This window comes from Fukomys damarensis, unplaced genomic scaffold (genome assembly GCF_012274545.1).
Source record: "Fukomys damarensis isolate Sample0158 unplaced genomic scaffold, DMR_v1.0_HiC HiC_scaffold_9, whole genome shotgun sequence".
Classification (NCBI taxonomy): domain Eukaryota; kingdom Metazoa; phylum Chordata; class Mammalia; order Rodentia; family Bathyergidae; genus Fukomys; species Fukomys damarensis.
Genome location: NW_022900921.1, coordinates 563244 through 586090, shown reverse-complemented (window position 1 = coordinate 586090; position 22847 = coordinate 563244). Strand labels below are relative to the sequence as shown.

General features: G+C 38.8%; 1 protein-coding gene across 4 annotated transcripts in view; it reads right to left on the bottom strand.

Annotated features, from left to right (window-relative positions):
- The window catches only part of Rnf130 (ring finger protein 130), a 115498-nt gene that overhangs the window by 57377 nt on the left and 35274 nt on the right, over positions 1 to 22847 (bottom strand). For all 4 annotated transcript variants that reach the window (XM_010623748.3, XM_033761505.1, XM_010623749.3 and 1 more), the window contains one exon: positions 10059 to 10309. In XM_010623748.3, coding sequence (XP_010622050.1) covers positions 10059 to 10309 — 251 coding nt within the window. The remainder of the gene's footprint in view (positions 1 to 10058; positions 10310 to 22847) is intronic.

The window sequence follows — 22847 nt, the reverse complement described above, 5'->3', positions numbered from 1 at the left end:
CTTCATCTCTGGATAAGGACAGCTCCTTGAAGATGACACCTGGTACCTCTGAATACCTTCATATAGCTTCCTTGCTTTGAGGCATAGGGTTCACCTTATACATTGTGTAGAATGAGCCATTTTTCTAGGGATCCTGAGTTCCTCTGAGTAGAAGTGGCATTTAAAGATGACCCTAGAACAGTGTGAGGGTGGAATGGGGTAGGGCAGTAATTCTTTCTTTTTGTGGTGCTGTGAATCAAACACAGGTGTCAAGTATGCTAGGCAAGCGCTCTGCCACTGAGCTACAGATTCAGACTTTAAAATGGTAATGTGCTAATTCCTTTAGTGTTTATTTATTGTATGTACACTCTCCCTCCTACCTTGTAAGTTTCTAGTTTTAAAGTCAAAACTAGGGACAGAAGATTCATTTCCCTAACTTCATCTTGTACTCCCTCTGAAGCAATAATTCTTCTGTTTTACCTTAGCCTCACATTGCTCCCTTTTGAAAAGAAAAGCAGATATGCATGCAGCTAGACATGTGCTACATATACATCCAACTATATGAATATATTTTCATGTCTCCCTTTCCTATAATAAATGAGTCACACAAAAATGTTGTGGACCTTGCTTCTTCCTTTATCACAGGCCCTAGAGATCACCCTATAGAAGCATATAGAGACCTTTACAACTCCCTTCTCTTCTACAACTATAAATTACTCCACTGCCTCCAGGACTTCACTGCAGAGTACTAGGTTACTCAACCAGACCTTTGTGTGGGCAAGTATTTTGCTTTTACAAAAAAATCACAATGGGGCTGGGGATTTAGCTCAGTGATTCCAGGGCCTGCTTCATAAGCGCAAGGACCGGAGTTTGATCCTTGGTACAAAACGACAACAACAACAACAAAAACACAATGAATAGTCTTATGTCTGTCATTAATTTTTGTAAACTTATGAAGCTTATCATCAAACTAGATTCCTACAAGTGAGGTTACTAAAACAACAGATAATCACATATATAACTATAACTGTTTCTATTATAAAAAAAATCCCTCCCTACCATAAGAACCCATCAACAACTTATGAAAATGTTTCCCCCACAACCTTGTCAAGAGTACACTGACAAAGTTTAGAATACTTCTCTTGTCAAAATGATCAATAAAAAATGGTGTTCTGACAGGGTTTTAAGTTAGATTTAGCTTACAAGTGAGGCTGAATCTTTTAACATGTTAAGCATCATTTATATTTTTTGGTGACCTATCTATTCATTGCTTTTGCCCATTTTTTATATCAGGTTTTCAGTCTTTATATATCAGAAGTATTAGTTCTTAGTTTATGTATCAAGGACTTTGAAAATGTAAGTCACAAATACCTTTGTCTAGCTTGTTGTTCATTTATCTTTTGATTTTCTTAAAATATTTAATATAATCAAATTTATCAATTGTGTAATTTTACTGAATTTTGAACCATAATTTAGAAAGTTTTCCAAATCCTCCTTTCCTTTTCCTTTTTTGGACATGGGGTCTCATTATGTAGCCCAGGTGTGCACTACCACACCCAGCTCAAATTCCTCATATAAAGCGAGCTTTGGGTTACGTTCTCTTTTAATATTTTTAGATTTATTGCTTATAATTACACCTCTGCCTCATTTAAAATTTATCCTGGTGTAGAATGTGTGGAATCTACCCAATTTGGTGTTTTTCCAGTTGTCTCTCATGCTGTCCTTTGTTTTGAGATGGAGATGGGATCTCACTGTGTTGCCAAGGCTGGTTTCCAGTTTGTGAGTTCAAGAGATCCTCTCACCTCAGCCACTCAAGTAGCTGGTCTATAGGCAGGTACAGCCGCACCTGGCTCAGTTATTACCTATTACTAAAATGTCCATCTTTGCCACTGACTTGGGATGGTGCACTTTACTATATACTGTACTGTACTAAAATTCCACATACAGTTGGGTCTATCTGGGGATTTTATATTTTGTTCTACTGATCTATTTAGTCAAGGGCTTTTTTTTTTGCTACCGGGGACTGAACTCAGACCTTGAGATTGTGAGGCAGGCAGCGGAACCACTGAGCTAAATCCCTGGCCTACAGGCTAACTTTTAACACACTTTAAAGTAAAAGGTTTTACTATATATTATAAAATTTGGTATGGCCACTCTGTATTGTAAAACCTGGTGTGGCTAGCCACCAAATCATTGCTTCCCTTTTCAGGGTTTTTCCAGCTATTTTTAGCTACTTTCCCAGCTGAATTTCACATTTTGTCTGTATTCAGAAAAAGCATCTGAAGGTATGTTGATTATGGTCAAGTCAAGCTACACAGTGCTTTAAGTCTTAGACTTAATTCATCCATTCAGTTAAAAATGGTACCTTCCTTTTCATTTTTTAATTATTTCTGCATGTTAATTTTGTATCTTGTACCTTTAATATTCTTTTGAGGTTGTTCCATTGATTATTTCGGAATTTTTGGATAATCACATCACTTTTTCCAAGTTCCTTACTTCTTTCTTTCATCTAACTGCCTAGTGCAGTACCTTCAGCACAATACTAAATAACAGAGCAGAACATGGTATGTTTACCTTGCTCTGACATTTTTTTTGGTACTGGGGATAGAACTCGGGTCTCTGTGTTTGCGAGGCAGGCGGCGGAACTACTGAGCTAAATCTCCAGCCCTATCTTGCTCTGACTTTAACAGAAATGCCCATACATTTACTCAAGAAGCTGCTGGCTCTCAGGCTGAGAACGCGTATGCACTCCCGAGCGTTAACACCTGCCTGGAGGGCTTAGGCTGCCCTCACTGCTCTTCCTGAAGGTGGTTTGCAGGTCTCTGCATTGTCTCATCTTTTTATGTTTATAGATTTTGCAGGGCTTCTCTGCTCCATCAGTTATTCTGAGATCTATTTGCTGAAGTTTCCTCTCAGAGCAAAGCCTTCTTCTTGAGGGTATTCATGATAACTAGTTTTCTGATTCCTGTGACAACTACTCCTACTCTTTGCTTAACCCTGGCTCCCTGCCTTCGTGTTGGTGGGAGAAGCAGCTCAGGCAGCATGTGGGTTACCTAAGTAGAGTCAACCCACAGACTTGGACATACCATTCTTTCTACTTCTGAACTTTCAAAGTCAACTGTGCCAAAAGTAAAAACTATCTCTTCTCTGTGTTTGATACTAACGTCAAATACCTTCACATAACACTTTTCTTGGAACACGGATTTAGTATTCCCATGAATTCAAATCCTTCCAACATTTCCCATCACTCTACGATGGTAAACTTCAGCTACACACATACATGTTCATTTTTTTTTCTCTTACTTGAATGTCTAAAATCCACTTTTCCCCCCTCTTAGTTCCAATACTGTTTGCATCCTGCTGACTCAAATACCTGAGATAAAGTACAATTTTCCTTCATGAAGAGCACTTTAATTAAAGTCTCTTTCCTTCATCTAAACATCATGCCATCAAGTCACTATTTTTCAAGGAGATAAATGCATTAAATTTTCCTCTGGTGCTTAATTGTAGTGATGATAATGACTGGAAATAATAATATTTGTAGTAACTAAGATTTATTCAGTACCTATCACGTACAATATTTGGTACTGTTGTAGACCCTTTACATGTCCTAACTTATGCAATCTTCATATTATTTTATGAGAAACCAACTATATTTTGCCATTTTATAGAATGCAGAGAGATGATCTAATTTGCCTGGATGACAAGCTGATTAAGTAGGCCCTATACAAATCTACTGAATCAGACAGCATGGGAGTACAAACTCACGGGTGTGTGTGTGTTTGTGTGTGTGTGTAATTTCCAATTATAAAAAGTTTTCCCTATGAAAAAAGAAAAAATGTTTCCACCTGATTCTTCTGTATACTAAAGTCTGAGATCATGAAATGTGAAATATGTATTTGGTCTATTTTCTGGTGGCATTCAACTCTTAAAATCCTTGGAATCTTCCAGTTCTTTTGGAATTATTAATCCCTAATAAATGAAATCATTCTGTACTCCAACAATGACAACACAAGTCTGCTTTTTCTGATCATATAATTCTTTCCTAGAGGAAACATGTTGATAGTATATTCAAAAATTTCCACCCATCCCCTATTTGGAAAGAGAAAGTTTTGAACCCATAGTTTTTCAGAGGTTAAACGCAAAGTATTTGCTTTTCTCTGACAAGGGGTCATTCCATGGACTTCCAAACTGACAGGCAAGTATGTGCTCCAATTAGTACCTACAGACATTCAAAGATGAAAATGGGCACTTAATTTCATCGTAGTAACCTTGAGACATTGATAGTTTATGAATTCTGTATATTTGGAGTCTGCCAAAAAAGTATACACACTTCTGGAAAAGAAAAACAGTATGATTTCTTTTTCAACAGATAGTGTTACCCTTGTATAGGGAACCCTAAAGGACGTTGGATCACAGAAAAGCCATTACACTGCCAGCCCTTATGAGGAAAGTGAAAATGCACATGCAGCCACCTCTGACCAAGGCTGTCCAGGCAGCCGTTCACTGTACTAATGAATGTCTGGAAGCTCATGGCCACCACTTAGAGCACCTCTTGTCATTGTAGAGATTGAAGGTAATGTGTGTTAATCTTGTGATGTCTCGATAAATTTAGAATCAAAATATTTATGAAAGTTTTTCATATCCTGAAGTGTGCATACATTTTTTTGGTGGACTTTGTATATGTTTTTGTTTATTTGTTTGTTTTTTTGAGCCAGGGTCTCACTATGTAGTTGAGACTGACCTGGAACTCACTATGTACATATAGCCCAGGCTGGTCTGGAATTCACAGCGATCTTCCTGCCTCAGCTTCCCAAGTGCTGGGATTACAGGCATGCGCCGCCACACCGGGTGGACTCTCTATATGTTAACGTAAGAAGCTCTTGTGTGGTTTAAATATGTTAGAAATTGTATGTATTTCCTCAGGGAATTTTCATAAGATATTCTAAACTGAGAAGTCCATTAGGATGGAATTTTTTCAATAGAAAATAAAATTTTATGGTTCTATTTTAGCAATCAAATTTGATGACTTTGGGATTAATGATGCAGTATTAGCTTGGTGTGGTGACACATGCCTGTAATTCTAGCTACTCAAGAGGCTGAAGCAAAAGAGTATTGCAATTTGCTGGGTGTGGTGGCGCACACCTGTAATCCCAGCACTCGGGAGGCTGAGGCAGGAGGATTGCTGTGAGTTCGAGACCAGCGTGGGCTACATAGTGAGTTCCAGGTCAGTCTCAACTACATAGTGAGACCCTGTCTCAAAAAACAAAAAACAAAAAAACAAAACAAAAAGAACCCCCCACAAGTATCGCAATTTTGAGGACAGCCTAGGTTCCTGACTCAAATAAGAAGATAAAAAGGGCTGGAGATACAGATTAGTGATAGAGTGCTTGCCTGGTACTCATAAGCCCTTAGGCTCAATCCCCAGTACATGAGCTCCTGCACTAATGGTGTAATATTCACCAAAAAAATGTAAAAAAAATTTACATTTCTCAGAAAGTCACTGGGTACTATTTTAATGTAAAAGCACCAAATATGAACCATTTTGTGCAAAATAACTATCACTGATTAATCTGAAGGTTATATTTACATTTACCATCAGGCTTGAGTTATCTAAACATACTACTTAGATGTACTGTAACAGTTTCATGAAGAGACATTTAGCAGTCAACTAAAAGCCAAAGTAGTATTAGGTTGTCATGTCACATGTAAAATAGTCTCAAGTATGGATATGAAGATGTGCTTAAAAAGGTTTCCTTAGCAGCATATTCTGTAGAAAGTACTTCATTATAATATTTTTAGGGGAAAATCAGTTTCTCTAAACTCACGGTTATTCCTTTGCTAATAGCTCTGCCTTCTCTTTTTAAAATAGCCAAGGGTTTCAACCAGTCAAATTATTGCCACCTTATTAAACTTTAATAAGTTAAGCTTTTTAAGCCACATAAAAATTTCATCAAGCATTTCTCAATCTTAGGAAAGAGAAGGAGAAAAAAGGTCAAAACATCCCTTTCTGTTTGGAAAGGGATGCTTTGGAAGGAGCCACAAAATAAATGCTAAGAAAGAGTGCCTGTTTGTGGCCTGCGCCAGATGGCGAGTACATTTACTCCTTCATCACACACAGGCCCCACACTGGGTGCTAATTAAAGTACCATCTTCAAATAGCAGACTCCTGGGACAACCAAGAGCTTTATTCAAAGGTCCCTGAATATTCTACAATCAGCCCATTACTACAGGTTTACAAAAACATCAAGAATAGGGCCAGGGATTTAGCACAATGGTTCCACCACCTGCCTCACAAGTACAAGGACCTGAGTTCGATCCCCCGTACCAAAAAAAAAAAAAAATCAAGAATAACATTTCAGAGTAGCTTCTAATTATTTTACTTTCAGTGTTTCATATGGAGACTTTTTTTTTTTGCTTAGAGACAGGGTCTTGCTACGTACTTCAGGCTGGCCTTGAACTCACTATGTAGCCTAAACTAGCCTCAAACTTACAGCAATTCCCTTATTTTAGCTCTGGAGTGCTGGGATTACAGGTCTGTACTATCGTGCCTAGCTTATGGGGACATACATTTTAAAACTCTTTAACTTAGTTTTTAAAGAAAGTTACATAGTATAACATGGAGACAAGAGGTGGGCTATTTGAGGATCTTAGCCTTGAGGAATGAACACAAGGTGCTGAGCTCCCTGCCTTCCTTATAGGCTCCCATACATTCCATACAACAAGAGGGCCTCCAACCAGTAACTGCCAAAATGAACAGACAAACCAAGGAAAGGCTGATTTTCTTAGTTAAAATACTAGGAAAAGGGTGGCCTAAGATCAGAAAGCTTTTTGGGCTGTATCAGTTCCACTCTAGGCAAATGCCAAGCGGAAAATCACAGTCCTTCTCCCACCCTGGTTCCACCAGCGCCGGCAGGGCAGATCAACTCCCACCTCGCTCCTCACGAAGGCACATTCAGTGCACAGATCCAACTAACAGTCTGTGAACATTCCACTCAACAGCAGAACACACAGTTTTTCAAGACCCACAAGACAGTCACCAAGTTAGACCATGTCCTAGACCAGGGACGGTGAGTCTTTTAGGGACTGAGTGCTACATACAGCCTTTCAAACCCACCTATTTATCACAAAGCACCAACGCTGCAATTAAACCTGAATAATGAGGTTTTAGTTTAGAAAAAACTACTCTACATTAACGCCTTTAGTCTTAAAAAGAAAAACACAGTAAGTAACATGCATGCCGTAGGTTTGCCACCACTGTCCTACATAATAAAACAAATGTCAAGAAATAGATTAAAATTGAAATTAAAGTGTTTCTGTGATGGTTAAAGGAAGCTAGAAATCAATAACTAAAATAACAGCAAAATCTCTAAAGTAGAAATTGAACATGCTTAATACTTAGATCAAAAAGATAAAAGAAAAAAATGTAAAGAGCTGAAAGAAAATATATGTTTAAAAAGTATGGTTTACAGCTAAAGAAGTGATGATAATTTATAACACTAAACATTTTTTTTTTTTTTTTGGTACCAGGGATTGAACTCGGGTCCTTGCTCTTGCAAGGCAGGCCACCGAACCCCTGAGCTAAATCCCCAACCTATATTTATAATTGAACCTGGCTTTTGTTTCTGTTTTTCTTCCATGGTAGCAGGTTTTTTTTTTTTTTGGTAGCAGGGATTGAACTCGGGTCCTTGCTCTTGCAAGGCAGGCCACCGAACCCCTGAGCTAAATCCCCGGCCCAGAACTAAACACTCTTAATAGAAAAGAGGAAAGATTTTAAGTAAACAAAATGAAGACCTAAACCTAAAATGTAAAACCACAACATTTCTGGAAAAGAAAAAAAGGGGAAATCTTTGGGATATCTAGGGCTAACCAGAATTTTATGTCTTGATGACACTAAAAGCATGATGCATTAAAAGAAAATTTCATTAATCAATGCTTATCGGAACTTTTGCTCTCCACATGTCCCCATTAAGATGTTGAAAAGACACAATATAGACCATGAGAAAATATTTGCAAATCCATGTATCCAAAAAAAGATCTGTATCTAGGATATGTAAGGCATTTTCAAAACTCAACAGCGAAAAATAATCCAAATAGAAAACAGGTAAGCGCCAGAGATGGACATTTCACTAAAAACAATATTCAGATGACAAACACATGAAAAGATGTTCAAAATCAATAGCCATTGCAAAAATGAAAATTAAACCACAAAAGAATGTTACTACATATCTAGGAGTGCCTCAAGTCAAACATGGTGATGCCACCACTGGTTGAGGACACGGAGGACCTGGATCAGTCACACATGTCTAGAAGTGGAAAAAGAGTACTTCACTTTCTCATAGACCTACATATATGATTACTACAGATAACCTTAGAATTGTGCTCTGAACATTTATTTACACTCATGAATTATACACTTATTTGAAGTAAATGAAAACTCATTCATACAAAAGTCTATGCATAAATGTGCATTCCTTCCTAATTTATAATAACCCTACATAGAAAGCAACCCCAATATCCTTCAATGAGCGAATGGATAGGCAAACTGTAACACAGACAGCCACACTGTGGAATACTATTCAGTGTGGGAGAACCTCAAGGTCTGATCCAATTCCATTCTACGGTGCATTCTTGAGAGGACAAAACTATAGAGAAAGGGAGAAGATCAGCAACAGGAAAGTCAGGGAGGGAGAGAAATGCAACTATCGCCATACGACTGGCACAGGGCTCCTGTGATAAAACCGCTGGTACCCTGGACTTTGGAACGGGTCACAGGAATCTGCACGCGGGATACAATAGCACAGAATGAAGCCCACACACACCCAAACCCACGTACAAATGGGTACAAGGAGATCTGAAGATTTGAGTGGATTCAGTTAAGATCAGAAGATTGTTATCTGTGTCAGTTTCTGGGTTGTGGTATTTCTACACTTGATCTTGGCCGAAAGGCTGAGAAGTGATCGGTTATGACAGTATAGTTAAGCAAGACATTACTACTGGGGAAAATGGTGCAGGGTATGGATGTCTGTGTTATTTTTTATAAATGAAAGTAAATATACAATTATCTCAAAATGAAGTTTTAAAAAATGTAAAGGAATGAAAAGCATATAATCCGAATCTAATGATGGAACAGAACTTCAGACAATTTAAAAAACAAAATAACTGACCTTTACTTTTCAAAAATGTCAATGTCACGACTAGTGAGACAGACTGAACACAGCACGTGATCTGCTCCAGTTGATCCTGGTTTTTTTCTCTATCAAGAACATTATTGAGCCAGTTTTGTGCAACTTGATATTTTTATACAACTTGGTATTTTCTCAGATATTCTGTCACAAGGACAGAAAGCTTCTGAGTACAGATTTCTATAGAAACTGTCTAAAAGAAGGACCTAAGAGTCCAACCCAGGATCCTAGAACATCAAACAAACTAAGTATCAAGCCAATGGAACCATCATCTATAAGCCTTCCACTCCAGAGCAGCACACACTGCCTCTACAGGGTCTTCATTCATTCAAACAAAATTTGCTGAGCATTCTTAGAATGAGGTCACAGACGGAATTTCTAAAATGGTTATCGAGAGCTGTCCTCTGTCATTCCTTTACCTCACTCTCACCACCAAATGTGAGCTTAGCTATGACAGAGAACTTACATGGTTCTTGTCCCTGAACAGTTAATACATACGTCAAACTTCACATGGGTAAAAGATTCATGTGGAAAAGAGTGAAGTTTCCTCAATCTCCCCAGCTCCCCTCTCTAGACACAACCAAAGTTACCAGTTTGAAAATGAAACTTTGAGATATTTTTCCAAATTAAGAGAACCATCCAGATTATATCATGGTGTTAAATTATCTCCATAAGTAAAATATTATTAGATACCTATAAATATAATTTTTCCTTTATACATTTAAAATATCCTTAAAATATCTATGTAGATATGTTTTCAACTATTAAAAAACAAACTGAAGGTTACAATTTTCTTTTTAGTGAGGAAAAAAAGTCAGCAAGATGTATGATCACAACACATGTCTATGGTTTATGGCTGGTAGAAGCAATCGCTGTAGGGTACTAATAGCTCACCTGGTTCCTGTCACGTGCATTTGTGTACCTGATCTTCTGAATGAAGTAGAAAATGAGCCATGCTGAAGAAATAATCATCAAAACAATAAAGGATATTGACACGAAGATTAGAGAACTACGGCTGAAGCTCTTTGGCGGTATTCGAGTCCCAACAGCTATTGTCATCTGTACAGAGATGTTTTTCTCCAGATAACTCAAAATATCCTTACCCCTCAATTCTGTTATCATGACAGCAATAATATCTCCAGTGCCTGTAATATAAAATAAATAAATATTCAAATGACATTTAAAATTTGTAGACACATCAAATAAATAAGCAAGCAAACTCTTTAGAAGAACTACCCCAATTTTTGCTAGTGGCAAGGATTGCAGATTCAACTTTTTAATGGAAACAAAGTGAGGTGCGCAGAGCGCATAGTAGCCAATATTCACACTTAAGGCATAAAACAACAGATGTGTCAATCATATTAATTTGTCTTATACCTACATTTAAAGAGCACTATGAAACCAGCCCAGTGTGACAACAGTAACATACAGTCATAGAAATGTGACAAAATCATGAACTTATAGAGCCTTTTCTATCTTAAATGGCCTCTACAAAGTCCTGAGTTTTGTTTTTTTTTGGGTGCTGGGGATCGAACTCATGACTTTGCACTTGGGGGCAGGCGTGGTACCACTGAGCTAAATCCCTGGCCCTGATTTTTTAAGAAAAGCAGGAAAGTGCAGTAATTTATAGTACACACTTGCACTCAGGAACACTAAGGAATTGAGTGGAACTAGTAGAACAGAAAGAAGCACAGGGCGTAGAGCTCTGTCACGTTTATCACCATGGCTCAAGACACACACCTGGTCACACAGCCAAGACAATAAAGGGCCGAATGGTGGGGCATTTTATTAACATTTGAGTAACTTTGGTCTTATCCCTAGCTCTGACTGGGTGAGGCTCCTTTCCCGTTTGCTCCAGAGCTTCTGGGACTCCAATCTTTTTTTGAGACAGGTCCATGCTTCAACATTCTGGATGAGTCTTGCATCAAAAACTTCATGTTCTAGAGCTGTCCAGAGGTCTGCCCAGAGCCACAAACGGTAAGTTAATAAGGCTGGTTTGAAGCTTCCCTTTGAGTAACATGGTCCCTTTCCTTGCATGCTTTCCAGAAGCAGTAATACATTAAAGGCAAGAAACTACCTCCCCTGTGGACAGCATGGCATCACTATCCCTGTCTTCTTCCTCCATCCACAAAGGCAAAGCTTCCCACTTTACTTAAAGGAAGCAGTGAAGCCCCTCTTCCACTGAGCCAGCTGTCATGACTACCCCTTCATAAACTGAAGCTGCCAGTGACAATGTACAAGTTTCATAATATGCCTTCTTCAAAGAGTCTCTAAGACAGAGAAGGCAAACCTTTTAGAGACAGTGCTAACCGCAATCCAAACTCAATTTATTTATTGCAAAGTGCCAACACTGCAATTAAACCTGAATATTGAGGTTTCAGTTTAGAAAAAACAACAACTTTTCATTAACATCTTTTGTCTTTTTTTGTTGTTTTCCCCTTTGGTACCAGGGATTGAACTGAGGACCTTGCACTTGCAAGGCAGGTGCAGTACTGCTGAGGCTAGATGCCTGGCTAATATCTTTTGCCTTAAAAGAAAACACAGTAACTCGTGTGCCATAGGTTTGCCACCACTGCCCTAAGAGAAGCGGGAGGTGAGAAGAAGGGAAACATTTTATTTGGGGAAAGAGAAAATTATAATCACTTATTTGAATCTGAATAAGGTTTGTGCATATAATGTAAACCACTAAACCAAACAAATTGGCAGAAACCCCAAAACTTGAGCTTTCAAAGGTCTCTTCAATGAATATTTAAAATATTTGATTTTATGTTTCATTTATCGTATTTACCTAAAAGGAGCATCCTGATACTACAATTGCAGTTCAAAGACTAAATGCAATAGAAAAGAAATTCAATAATAAAAGTTTTATGAAAAATGTTCCAATGGAACATACATTTGTGCGTTACCTTATTCAAAATTGTTCCAGCCACTTTATCAGAACAGCAGTTTACTAGAACACTGATTAAAAATGCACAAACAAAAAGAAAACTGCATAATTAAAGCAAGCAATAAAGTTAACATCTAATTACCTTTTAGAAATAAGAGTTCTGGTCAGTAAGTTAGAGAAAATAAAAGCTAATGCTTACAGTTAAAATTTCCACTTAGAAACCTTGGGTTTGTGCTTTTATAATGTTGTTCAACAGGCAATGATCTGCGGTATAAGATACCAGGTATGGCTATAAAGTAACTGAGACGGATCCCACAAACGACATATGACAATCAGTCTCATTGCTTTATAATCACACCAGGTACAAATGGCTTTACAAATAATTTCTGAGGCTCCCTCCTGAAGACTCAAGCTGGAAAAGGAGAGGGAAAGCTGTACAGGTAGCCAAGGGAACCAATCCAGGTAATTTCATTCAAAGAATGCTAAATGAACATGTCAACTAATTTCAATAGGAAAGCTGTTTGGGAAAAGAAGTTTAATTATTTCAACCATCCATTCAATGATATTTATTGAGCACATTCTATGATCAAGGCCCCTTTAACTCATTTTATTTTCCTTTCACTTGCTAAAGGGCCTAGAGAATGACCAGCTCTTTGTTGACATAGGCTGAGTTTCAATTGAAAATGTCCCCCAAAAGTCTCACGTCTGGAAGGTAACTGGTAACGGGGTGCCATACTCCTCAGAGGATATCCACTGATAGTACAGAAGCGGAACCTGCACGTGCTATTGGAGGAGGTGGGGCTGGTGGAGGTGCTTACCTGGGGAGTGACCTGGAAGAATGCATTCCTGTTTCTAGCTCCTCCTCTTTTTTGACTGTTGCCTTACCATGGATTGAGCAGCTGTCTTCTGCCATACCCTTCTACCATGCTATTTCTGCCTTGCAGCCAGCTCACTGTGTGAACCCCTCAAAATGTGAACCAATTTGAGCAGCTGTCTTCTGCCATACCCTTCTACCATGCTATTTCTGCCTTGCAGCCAGCTCACTGTGTGAACCCCTCAAAATGTGAACCAAATATACCTTTGCTCTTGTTTTTTTTTTTTGTGGGGGGGGGAGGGCTCTTTGAGACAAGATTCTCACTATGTTCAGACTGGCCTTGAATTCACTATGTAGCCCAGGGACAGGATAATCCTCCTGCTTTAGCTTCCCAAGTACTGGGATTACAGGTGTATGCCACCACATCTGGCTACCTCTCCTCCTTCAAATTGGGGATGTTGGGTATTGTGTCCAACAATGGAAAGTTGATTAATACAACAGGAAAACTGTATCTGCTCTCAGGAGGACAAAGGTAGATCTCAAAGGGATTACAAAGGGAGCCAAATATAGGTATAGCTTTGTCATCCTAGCAGAGGAGTAAACTGGAAAGACAGCAAAGGAGACTAAGACACTTCTGATCCAGCAAAATGAGAAACAATTGCATGAATCATCAGAGTACCAGTGCAGACACTGGGTTCAACTGTGCTGCCCTAAACCCCTTATAGGACCTGATGAAAGTTATTCAGGGGACCACTCCTTAAAGAAAAGCCCTTTCTTCCCTGACACCTAAAACCCACATGGTTTTAAAGACTTTGACTTAAGGATGCCTTAGACATGTGATTTAAAGATCTGGGAGGCCTGGCCCAGCTATTAATGCCAGAGAAAAGTTAACCGTTAGGATAAAACTAAGGTTAGATCAAGCAGTGATTGGTAAGAGGTAAGGATTAATTAGACCATAATGATACAAACCTTCAAGGAGAGAAGATAAACATCTGCAACATTCATCGTACTCCCATGTCCTAAGCCCTTGGCAAATACTGGTAATAAATCATGAATGCAGCCTCAGAATCCCATGTATTTCAACATGTCTGGTAGCCAGAGTTAATGTACCAGAGATGACAATGAAACTAAAAATTGATTTATGATTCTGGCTTTCAAATATTTTCTTAAAAAAACTTTCTCCACTGTTACTGTTTAATGGGAATCCATGCTTCCTTCCACCGCTTCAGTCTGGTTATTTTAGCAAACGATTCCCTTTTTTTCTTTTGTATTTTGGAAAAAATTTTCTTTTCTTTTCTTTTGGAACTGGAGATCAAACTAAGGTTCTTATGCTTACAGGCAGGTGGCGGAACCACTGATCTAAATCCCCGGCTGGAAAATTTTTTCAAACACAATAGTTTCAATACTATGTCAACATTAATGTACATTTTAGATTTGTGAACTTTTTGCCCTTTTTTTATTTTTTATTGAATTAAGAGTAAATTACAACCAAAAGGATATTTCATCTTCCAATACTTCAGCAGTATTTCCTAAGAACAAGGTTATTTTTAACATCTGCAATTCATTTGTGGGTACTCAAGAAATTAACCACTGATATAACTTGGTTTTTAATATACAGGTAGAACCAATATTCAATATCTCTGATAAGTCCTAATAATGCCTTTTTAATTTTATTTCATTAAAATTTTCTTACTAGCACATGTTTGCAGTACATAACGATTACATTTATCATAGGAATTGGTACCTGTACGTAACACATCTTAGTTCTTTTATAACTGCTTTGTTTAGTTTCATATGCAGGACCCAAACAGTGGCTGTGGACGTTATGCTTAAATTGTCATGTCTCACTCCTTCAATCTAAAATAGTTCCTGAGTCACTTTTGGTCCATCGTTTACGATACTGACCTCTCTGAAGTGTCCAGGTCAGATGTTTTAAAAGTGTTCCCTGATGACTAGTCTAGAGTAAACATAGCTGGTAAGAAAGTTAGAGGTGATGCCATATCCTCCCTTCTCAAGATATCACATCAGGAACCACATGGTAGGCTTTACCTCTATTGCTGATAGCAAATTTTGTGACTTGGTTACTCTATCATCTGCCAGATGGCTCCACTGCAACGGACAATGGACGTTTCTCTTTTTAATTAATAAGCAATTGGTGGGTGACACTTAGTTTGTATGAACAGCCAGTTCCTAGATAAGCTTCCACTCAATGCTCACCTGAAACACTACTCTAGTAGTATTTTCAAAACTGTTGATTTTTGTTTTAATTTCTCTACATTTAATAAAATGACTCTGTAACCAGAGGGATTAACAAGAATTTCTACTTATCTTTTTCCTCCATTAAAAACAAAACTCTAGTTGCTGGGGATTTAGCTCAGTGGTTCCATTGCCTGCCTTGCAAGCACAAGGACCCGAGTTCGATCCCCGGTACCAAAAATAAATAAATAAATAAAAACAAAACTCTAGGTAGTCAGTTCTTCTGTAATTCAGAGTTTGCCGCTTCCAGCAATTCCATTCCTCAATAGGGAAAAGCAATCAGTGGAAAAATATGGTAATACTGTTATTAATTTTGTCTATAAAATCAATTTTGAGGAGCCAAAAGTAGAAATTTCAGAATTAATCTTCTTTTGGGCTCTGGAATCAGAAGGTCTAGGTTCAAATCTCAGCATGATATTCAAGCTCTCTGAATTTCAATTTCTCTTTTCAAAGTATTAGGTATCGCTGGCAGGATTCACGGCAGAGCCTCAGTAAATGCTACAGCTTAAAGAGTTGTCCAACTTGAGTGGTTATCACTCACAGAAAGTCAAGGCAGGCATTGCGGCAAGAAACCAGAAAGTCTGGGCTGGGGATTTAGCTCAGAGGTTCCGCCACCGGCTTCGCAAGCTCAAGGTCCCGAGTCTGATCTCCAGTACCAAAACAAATAAAGGAATGAATGAATGAATGAATGAAAGAAAAAGAAACCAAAAAGTCCCTCCTATAGACTTGGGAGCTCTGTTCCCTTTCCTCGTCTTCTCCCGCTAGCTCAAGAAGCACACAGGCACCTGGAGAGCAACACAATCCTTTCAGCTACCACTAAGGTTCCAGACACACCTGGGGGAGTCTACCCTGCTGAGAAATGTCAGAAATGCCTTCTTTCTTTATGTCTTTCCTCGGAATAAACTTCAGGGCAAGCCCACTACAGCTGAGCAGATGATAATGGAGGACCCAGAACGCGAGAAAAGGAAAAAGGACAGGAGAAAAAAAAAAAAAAAAGCTGTTGTAGGCACTAGGCTGCAAATGGAAAGAAGTGGTTTTGCAGCAAATGTTTTCACTATAACCTTATCTGTTTTCTAAGAAAATAAAATATCATTTAACTGAGGTTTTATGTCTTAACAGATGAGTTTATCTGTTAAGTTCAAACACCTGCCAAAGTTTTAAGGCATTAAAAAATCAGGGATGGATAAATTTAGGAAACCTCCCATAAAAATGTTCAGAGAGAATGCATTCCAACATCAAGTGTCTATGACCACGTTTTTACCACTTGGCAGTCATTAGCAATGTGGGTAGTTATTCCTATGGGACTCAATGACCTCTTTTTTGCGGGGGGTACTGGGGATCGAACTCAGGACCTCGTGCTTCCAAGGCACGTATGGCGCCACTGAGCTAAATCCCTGGCCCCTCAATGACCTCTTTACATGTGAACAGAACACCACAGATCTTAAATAAAAGAGGTCAAGGCTGCTTTACAGTTCCAGAAGGACTGCTGCTGAGACAAGGAGCATGTGTGACTCAGGAGTTTCCTACAATCCTCTGTCCAGCTGCACAGACTGGCAGGTCCTGTGCTGCTCGAGTGCAGTCTGCCTGCTCCTGGTCCCAGCTACCCTTCATTCTCACTCCACTGACTTGAATATCTTCTCAACTGTTCATCTCCAACACTTTAATTTCTTTGAACCCAGTCCTCTTTCTCTTCACTGATTCCTTAATTGACACACAAAAAAAGATGCTACGTTCTTCTATGATGTGAGTATAGCGATAATTCTGACCTATGTAGGTGACAAGTTATACCAATTCTAGATTTCCTGCTGAGATGTTAGTTTTCCTAAAACACAGGTTTTGTCCTCTCACCCTCCTGTTCCTTTGATGTATTCCTTCTGTCACCGAAATAAAGTCCAATTTCCTTAACCTGACATTCAAGGCATCTGGGGAGCCAAATGGCCCTTCAGGTTACTGGTGAGTCATGTTTTGGTGGATGCCCCTTGACCCAATGAAACTGCTGGTTAAACTGACTGACAGTAGCTTGTGAGGTCCAAGTAGAATGGAGGAGTGAAGCCAGGAGGAGGAAAATTGGGAGAAAGTCTCCAAAGAACTGGAAGCTTCAACAAAACCAAACAGAAGAGGGAAGAGGCAATGGTCATACATCAGAGCACTAGAGTTTGAGACTTGAGATACAACAATTTGAACCAGGGAGATAGCTCAGTGGTTCTGCTGCTTGTCTTAGAAGTGCAAGGACCTGAGGTTAATCCCCCCAAATTACCCAAAAACCAAAAAAACACAACAATTTGGGGAAATGATGAGGTACAAGGGGAGCAGATATGGTATCGGACTCCTGGAGAAATGGAATGGTCAAAGGACCCGAGGAAGGAGTTTTAGGTTAAGGTATTCACTTTCCATGGGCAGTCTGAAGTTGCTCAGGGTGATGATAGGACTGTAAGTGGGAAAGCGAGTTGGGAGTGGAGGCCCCTGATCTACAGGGAAGTGACATGACAGGAAATGAGACGACGAGGGACACACTGCACAGTACGAAAGTGAAAGGTGAAGTTCTACTGCGGAAGTGCAGTTTGCAAACAGCAGCGAGTGAGTCCAGAAGACAGCAGCATTCCACCCATCCGGCACCGCTGTGGTGACGCTTGAATGTGAACCATGAGGTCGACATACGGGACGTACGGGAGCCATGAGGTGGACGTGTAAATCACACCACCAGTAGTCCCTGAGGAGAGTGGGCTCAGGTAAACAGGGTCTATCACACCCATATTTTAATCCTTGCACAGAAGTTCTTGAATCTCCCACAAACAAAGAGTCTGCACAGCATTTAAATGTCAGTTTCTTTTATTCTTATACTATCTCTTGATTATACATACTTATTAAGTAATCTCGTTTGGTTCCTTTCATGTCATAAAGAAGAAAAGATGGTAGGAGCACAGATCTGCAAAGAACAGAAGTTATTTTCTTCAATCTGTAGAGAGGCAGGAAGAGGACAGGGCAGATAAGAGCAAATAGGAAGACAAAACACCAGTCAGAAGAGAGTCGCAGAAACTTTTAGTTAACAGTTTGGAGACATCATCAATCTTCAATATAATAAAGGAATTTCCTATAAATTAGTGACCTTTTTAAGGTAACTGGCTGTGTGTGTGTGTGTGTGTGTGTGTGTGTGTGTGCGCGCGCGTGTATGTGTGTGTGTGATACTGGGGATCAAACTCAGGACCTTGCACTTGCAAGGCAGGCATGTTGCCACTGAGCTAAATCCCAAGCCCTAGGGTAATTAATTTTACCCACAGGTGGTTTTAAGTATATGGAAGATCTTTAAAACTGAAATCTAGATTTCTAAATATCCACTCATGGCTCTTGGCTCTATCCTTGGGAAAGGCAGCACTGAGCTATTAAACTGTATTTCAATTACTGATGGTACAAAATACCACCCCAACTGTAACGCATATCCTAATTTTATATTTTAATGAAGGAAAAAGAGTCCTGTCAAATTTAAGATGCTACTGAATTTAACAAAATTTCAACTTCGAGCTATACATCTCACAATCAGTGAAAATTCCTCTTCCACATAGCAGTCCTTCAAACGTTCAAAGGCATGTTCCTATTTTTTCCATACTAACTATTCCTAGACCCCCAGATTACCCACATTTAAAAACACTATTTTTTTAAAAAATCAAAAACTTACAAAAAGTTGGAAGTGTTATATTTATCCAGAACCTAGAATCTTTAGAGTGAGTTGGTGATCTGGCACCATCACCCCAGATATTTAGTGTGTACTTTCTTTCCTACGAACAACAAGAACCACAAATTTACCAAAGAATACAGCTTCCAGCAAATCAGAAACTGCTTAGTAACAGATCTACTACCACCATCTAAACTCTGAATCCATTCAACCCTTCCCTGTAGCAGTTCAGAGCAGTCACCCAGATGCACTAAGCCACTGTGTCTTTCCTTGACATTCACGATACTTTAGAAGATCACAGCCCAGTGACCTGGAGGAGGCATTACTTCCACATGGCCAGATCCAGGTCATCTAACTTTGGCAGTAACAGCAGAGAAGTTAGGCGACGCGCCCTTCTCAGTGTATGCTACCAGGCACTGTACCGTTTGGACCTGTTCTAACACTGGTGAAATTCACTCTGATCATTTGGTGAGTGACGTCCTCACCCTTTCCCCCTTTGTCATTAGTAAGTATTATATGTGGAGGTATTTTGCCAGCAGGTAAATATTCATTCCTTATTAAACTCTCAATTTACTTTTACATTTTACATCAGTATGGGTTCATACTTTCTATTTTACTCTATAGATTAGTTACTATAATTATTCATTTTGATGCTGAAATTCTAAATTAAAAATTTTTTTTAAGCCAGGGTCTTGCTATATTGTTCAGGCTGGCCTTGAACTTGCAGTGATCTTCCTGCCTCAGCTTCCCATAGGCGAGCGCCACCAACGTCCAGCTGAAATTCTAAATTGTGTTTGGTAAGAGACGGTTAACCGGGTTTTTCATCTTACTCTTTTCTGCACATCAGTTTTTAAAAATGTCTCTTTCAAAAGAAAATGCTAAAAAATGAATATAATAAGTATCTAGAGCAGCATGATAAACATCTCTCATTCCGATTCTGTCTATGAAGCTACAGCTCATCAATCTAGTACTGTTTTTAATAGAGACGGTACACATTTCCTAACACTGAGCTCATAAGATAACAGGGCCGAGGGGTTCTGCACTATAATTCTTACTTAAACCAGATATCCATGAATCCTTGTTATAAATTTATTTAATCCAGTGGCCAACTTAGTACTTTCTCTTATTTGTGTTCCAACAGTCTTATCTCCCTAGTTTTGTGTTTTTTTGAAGTAACATTCTTACATTTATGCTTTTCTGTAAGTTTTCATAAAAATAATTTTAATTGGGTGGGGAAAGAATTTTAAATATAATGTTATGCATATCCAAACAGGAAGACTTAAATTGAGAGGAAAGTGGCCTATATAACAGCTTTTACATCAAGTACCTGCCCCCAAAAGACCTTCACATCTTTAAGAATCTGTAAGCCCAAGGGCTCAGTGAACTGAACAATTAAGGCAGTGGATATAAGACAGTGGCACCAAAGGTTCTCACTTTTGGAATGGAAAGTTCAGAGATCCGTGTGGTAGCACTGGAGACATAAGCATGAACTCATTCTTAGCTTAGTGCAGACACAGATGGTCAAGTACAGAAATATGTATTTCTATAAATATGTAGAAATATTTACAAGTGCTGATATAAACATACATACTCACTTGCTCTGACAGGCCCAGAAACAACAGACATCCTAGTAACAAGCACACCTAATTCCAGATCTTGGTTTCTAATATCACTGTCCAATAAATGGAAACCAGAGTTTCCTGAAGAAATGTTGATTTTTGGGACTGGGATGGGAAATATATAGCAGATGGATATGGCATTATCTTACAGCACCACAAAAAGTACTCAGAAAGGAAACCAAAAAGCCAACATCAATAATAATGGGGTATGTGTCAAAGGGTACAGAAGCCAAGTGAATGCACAGCCAATGACCAAAGCTGAAAGATTTTGAGTAACAAAATCATACTGTATTACAATGAGTCCATACTGATATAAGTAAATGAGTAAGTTAGTAAGTAGAGAAGAGACAAACTCAAGCAGATGAATTCCAAATACAGTACTCAGATTCTCTGCCCTAAGAGACTGAGCATAACTCTTTATTAAGTGCAGACCATGCCTAGGGATTCCCACGAAGTACTATCCTGAAGGACAGAAGAGTTAACTTTACAAGGGAAATACTGTGTTCTCTTTGGCAGCACATATACTAAAACTGGAATGATATAAGGGAAATACTAGATCAGCCAGTTAATCAGTCAACATCAAAAGAGATAATTCACACTGACAGGACACAGACTTCCGATGATGCTAACTATACCTCTGTGGTTTTCCTCCCCCAAACTCAAAGGCCTACTCTAACTGTGGGAAAAATACTAACATTCCAACTGAATGACATTCTATGAAATATCTGATCATCAGACCTCAAAACCATCAAGGTTATCAAAAACAACGAAAGTCTGAGAGAAACTATCACAACCAACAGGAACAAAAAAGGGAATTAAGTAAACACTAAGAAAATCTGAATAAAGTAACAGGATTTAATTAATAATTATTAAATGGCTCATTAACAAATGTGCAATACCAACACATGACAATAACAGGAAAAAAGAGAGTGTAAGGTTTCTAGGAATTTGTTGGGCTATCTTCGAAATTTTTCCAACAGGTAAAACTCACAATAAATCAAACACATTTAAAGCAATATTATTAGCCGGGCACTGTGTTACTTGCCTATAATCCCAGCTACTCAGGATGTTGAAGCAGAAGAGAAAGGTAAAGAGCCATTTAACTGATTCTGTTTAATCACCTAAGAACAATAAAGAGCACGATACTGATTTATTAATGATGACTGATAAAAGATTAAAAAAGTTATTTGGATAACAATGTCCATGTATTCAAGACATGCAGATAAATCTATGCAGAAATTTCTGCTTAGACAATGATTGACAGTATTTAAGACTATTAAACATAATAGTAAAGTCTACAAACACACACACACACACACACACACACACACACATTTTTTTTTGCACAGGTGATCAAACTCAAGACCTTGCGCTTCAAAGGCAGGCACGGCGCCACTGAGCTAAATCTCCGGCCCCTCCATATAAATTTTTTCAAACCAGGAAAACAGATCCTTAATTTACAGACAAATATGCATTATTTTAAACTATCCAAGAGCCCATAACTTCCCTTTTACACTACCACATATCCACTAGGTGGCAAAGCAAAGCCCATGGCAAAGCACACATTCTGCTAACTAGAGGTAAAAAGTAAAACCACATATTGAGCAGTGCTTCCTGTCAATGATATCACTGACCCGGGGCTGGAGAGACGTCCTTCAGTCATCAGAGGAAGGGCACTGCTGAAGGAAGCATCATCAAGCTCTTACTGCATTGTCACAAGGCAACGAAATGAAGTGCAGTACTTCTACTTGACAATGTGTAATGTATCTCTGAAGAGAAAGCTAAATAACAGAATTACATTATCTTAACTGAATCAAAGCAACTCAATTACTTTCTTCAAGGCCCTCTGCCGATTACAAGAGAACAGAAAGGTAAGACACAAAACTCAACTCAAAGAGACATGTGGTCCTTTCCCCACTGCCAGTCAAGTGGGCAGACAACATAAAGGACAAAGACAACTGCCAAAAAGGTTTCTGAGGGTGGCAGGGGCCTTGCAATGTAAATTCACTAAGGGTAGTGGACTTATTTCACCAGCTCATATTGCTTGAAATGAAACGGATAGCATAGAGTGGTGCTAATGCAGTGGACCCTCACGTTATGACTGGCCTGACATAAGGACAACTTGAGGTAATTATATTAATGGGAGATTCATCTGCCTCTTTTATCTATAGCGTATACCCAAGTAAACATCTAAATCTCAGTGGTACTGACGTACAACCAGCCCTCGGGAAACAACTGCGTTCATAAGTCAAGGATCCACCACTGTACAATGTTTGTTTACTAAAATCAAGCGTGGGTAGAACAGACATGTGAGTGAAAGAGTGTTCACCAATGGATCTCTGAGTCTCGCCCTTGAGAATTCATGGTTCAGGTCTGGGGAGGATCCTGTAACTGCAGCACCTTTACTTTTTTCTTTCTATTTTTTTTTTTTTTTTTT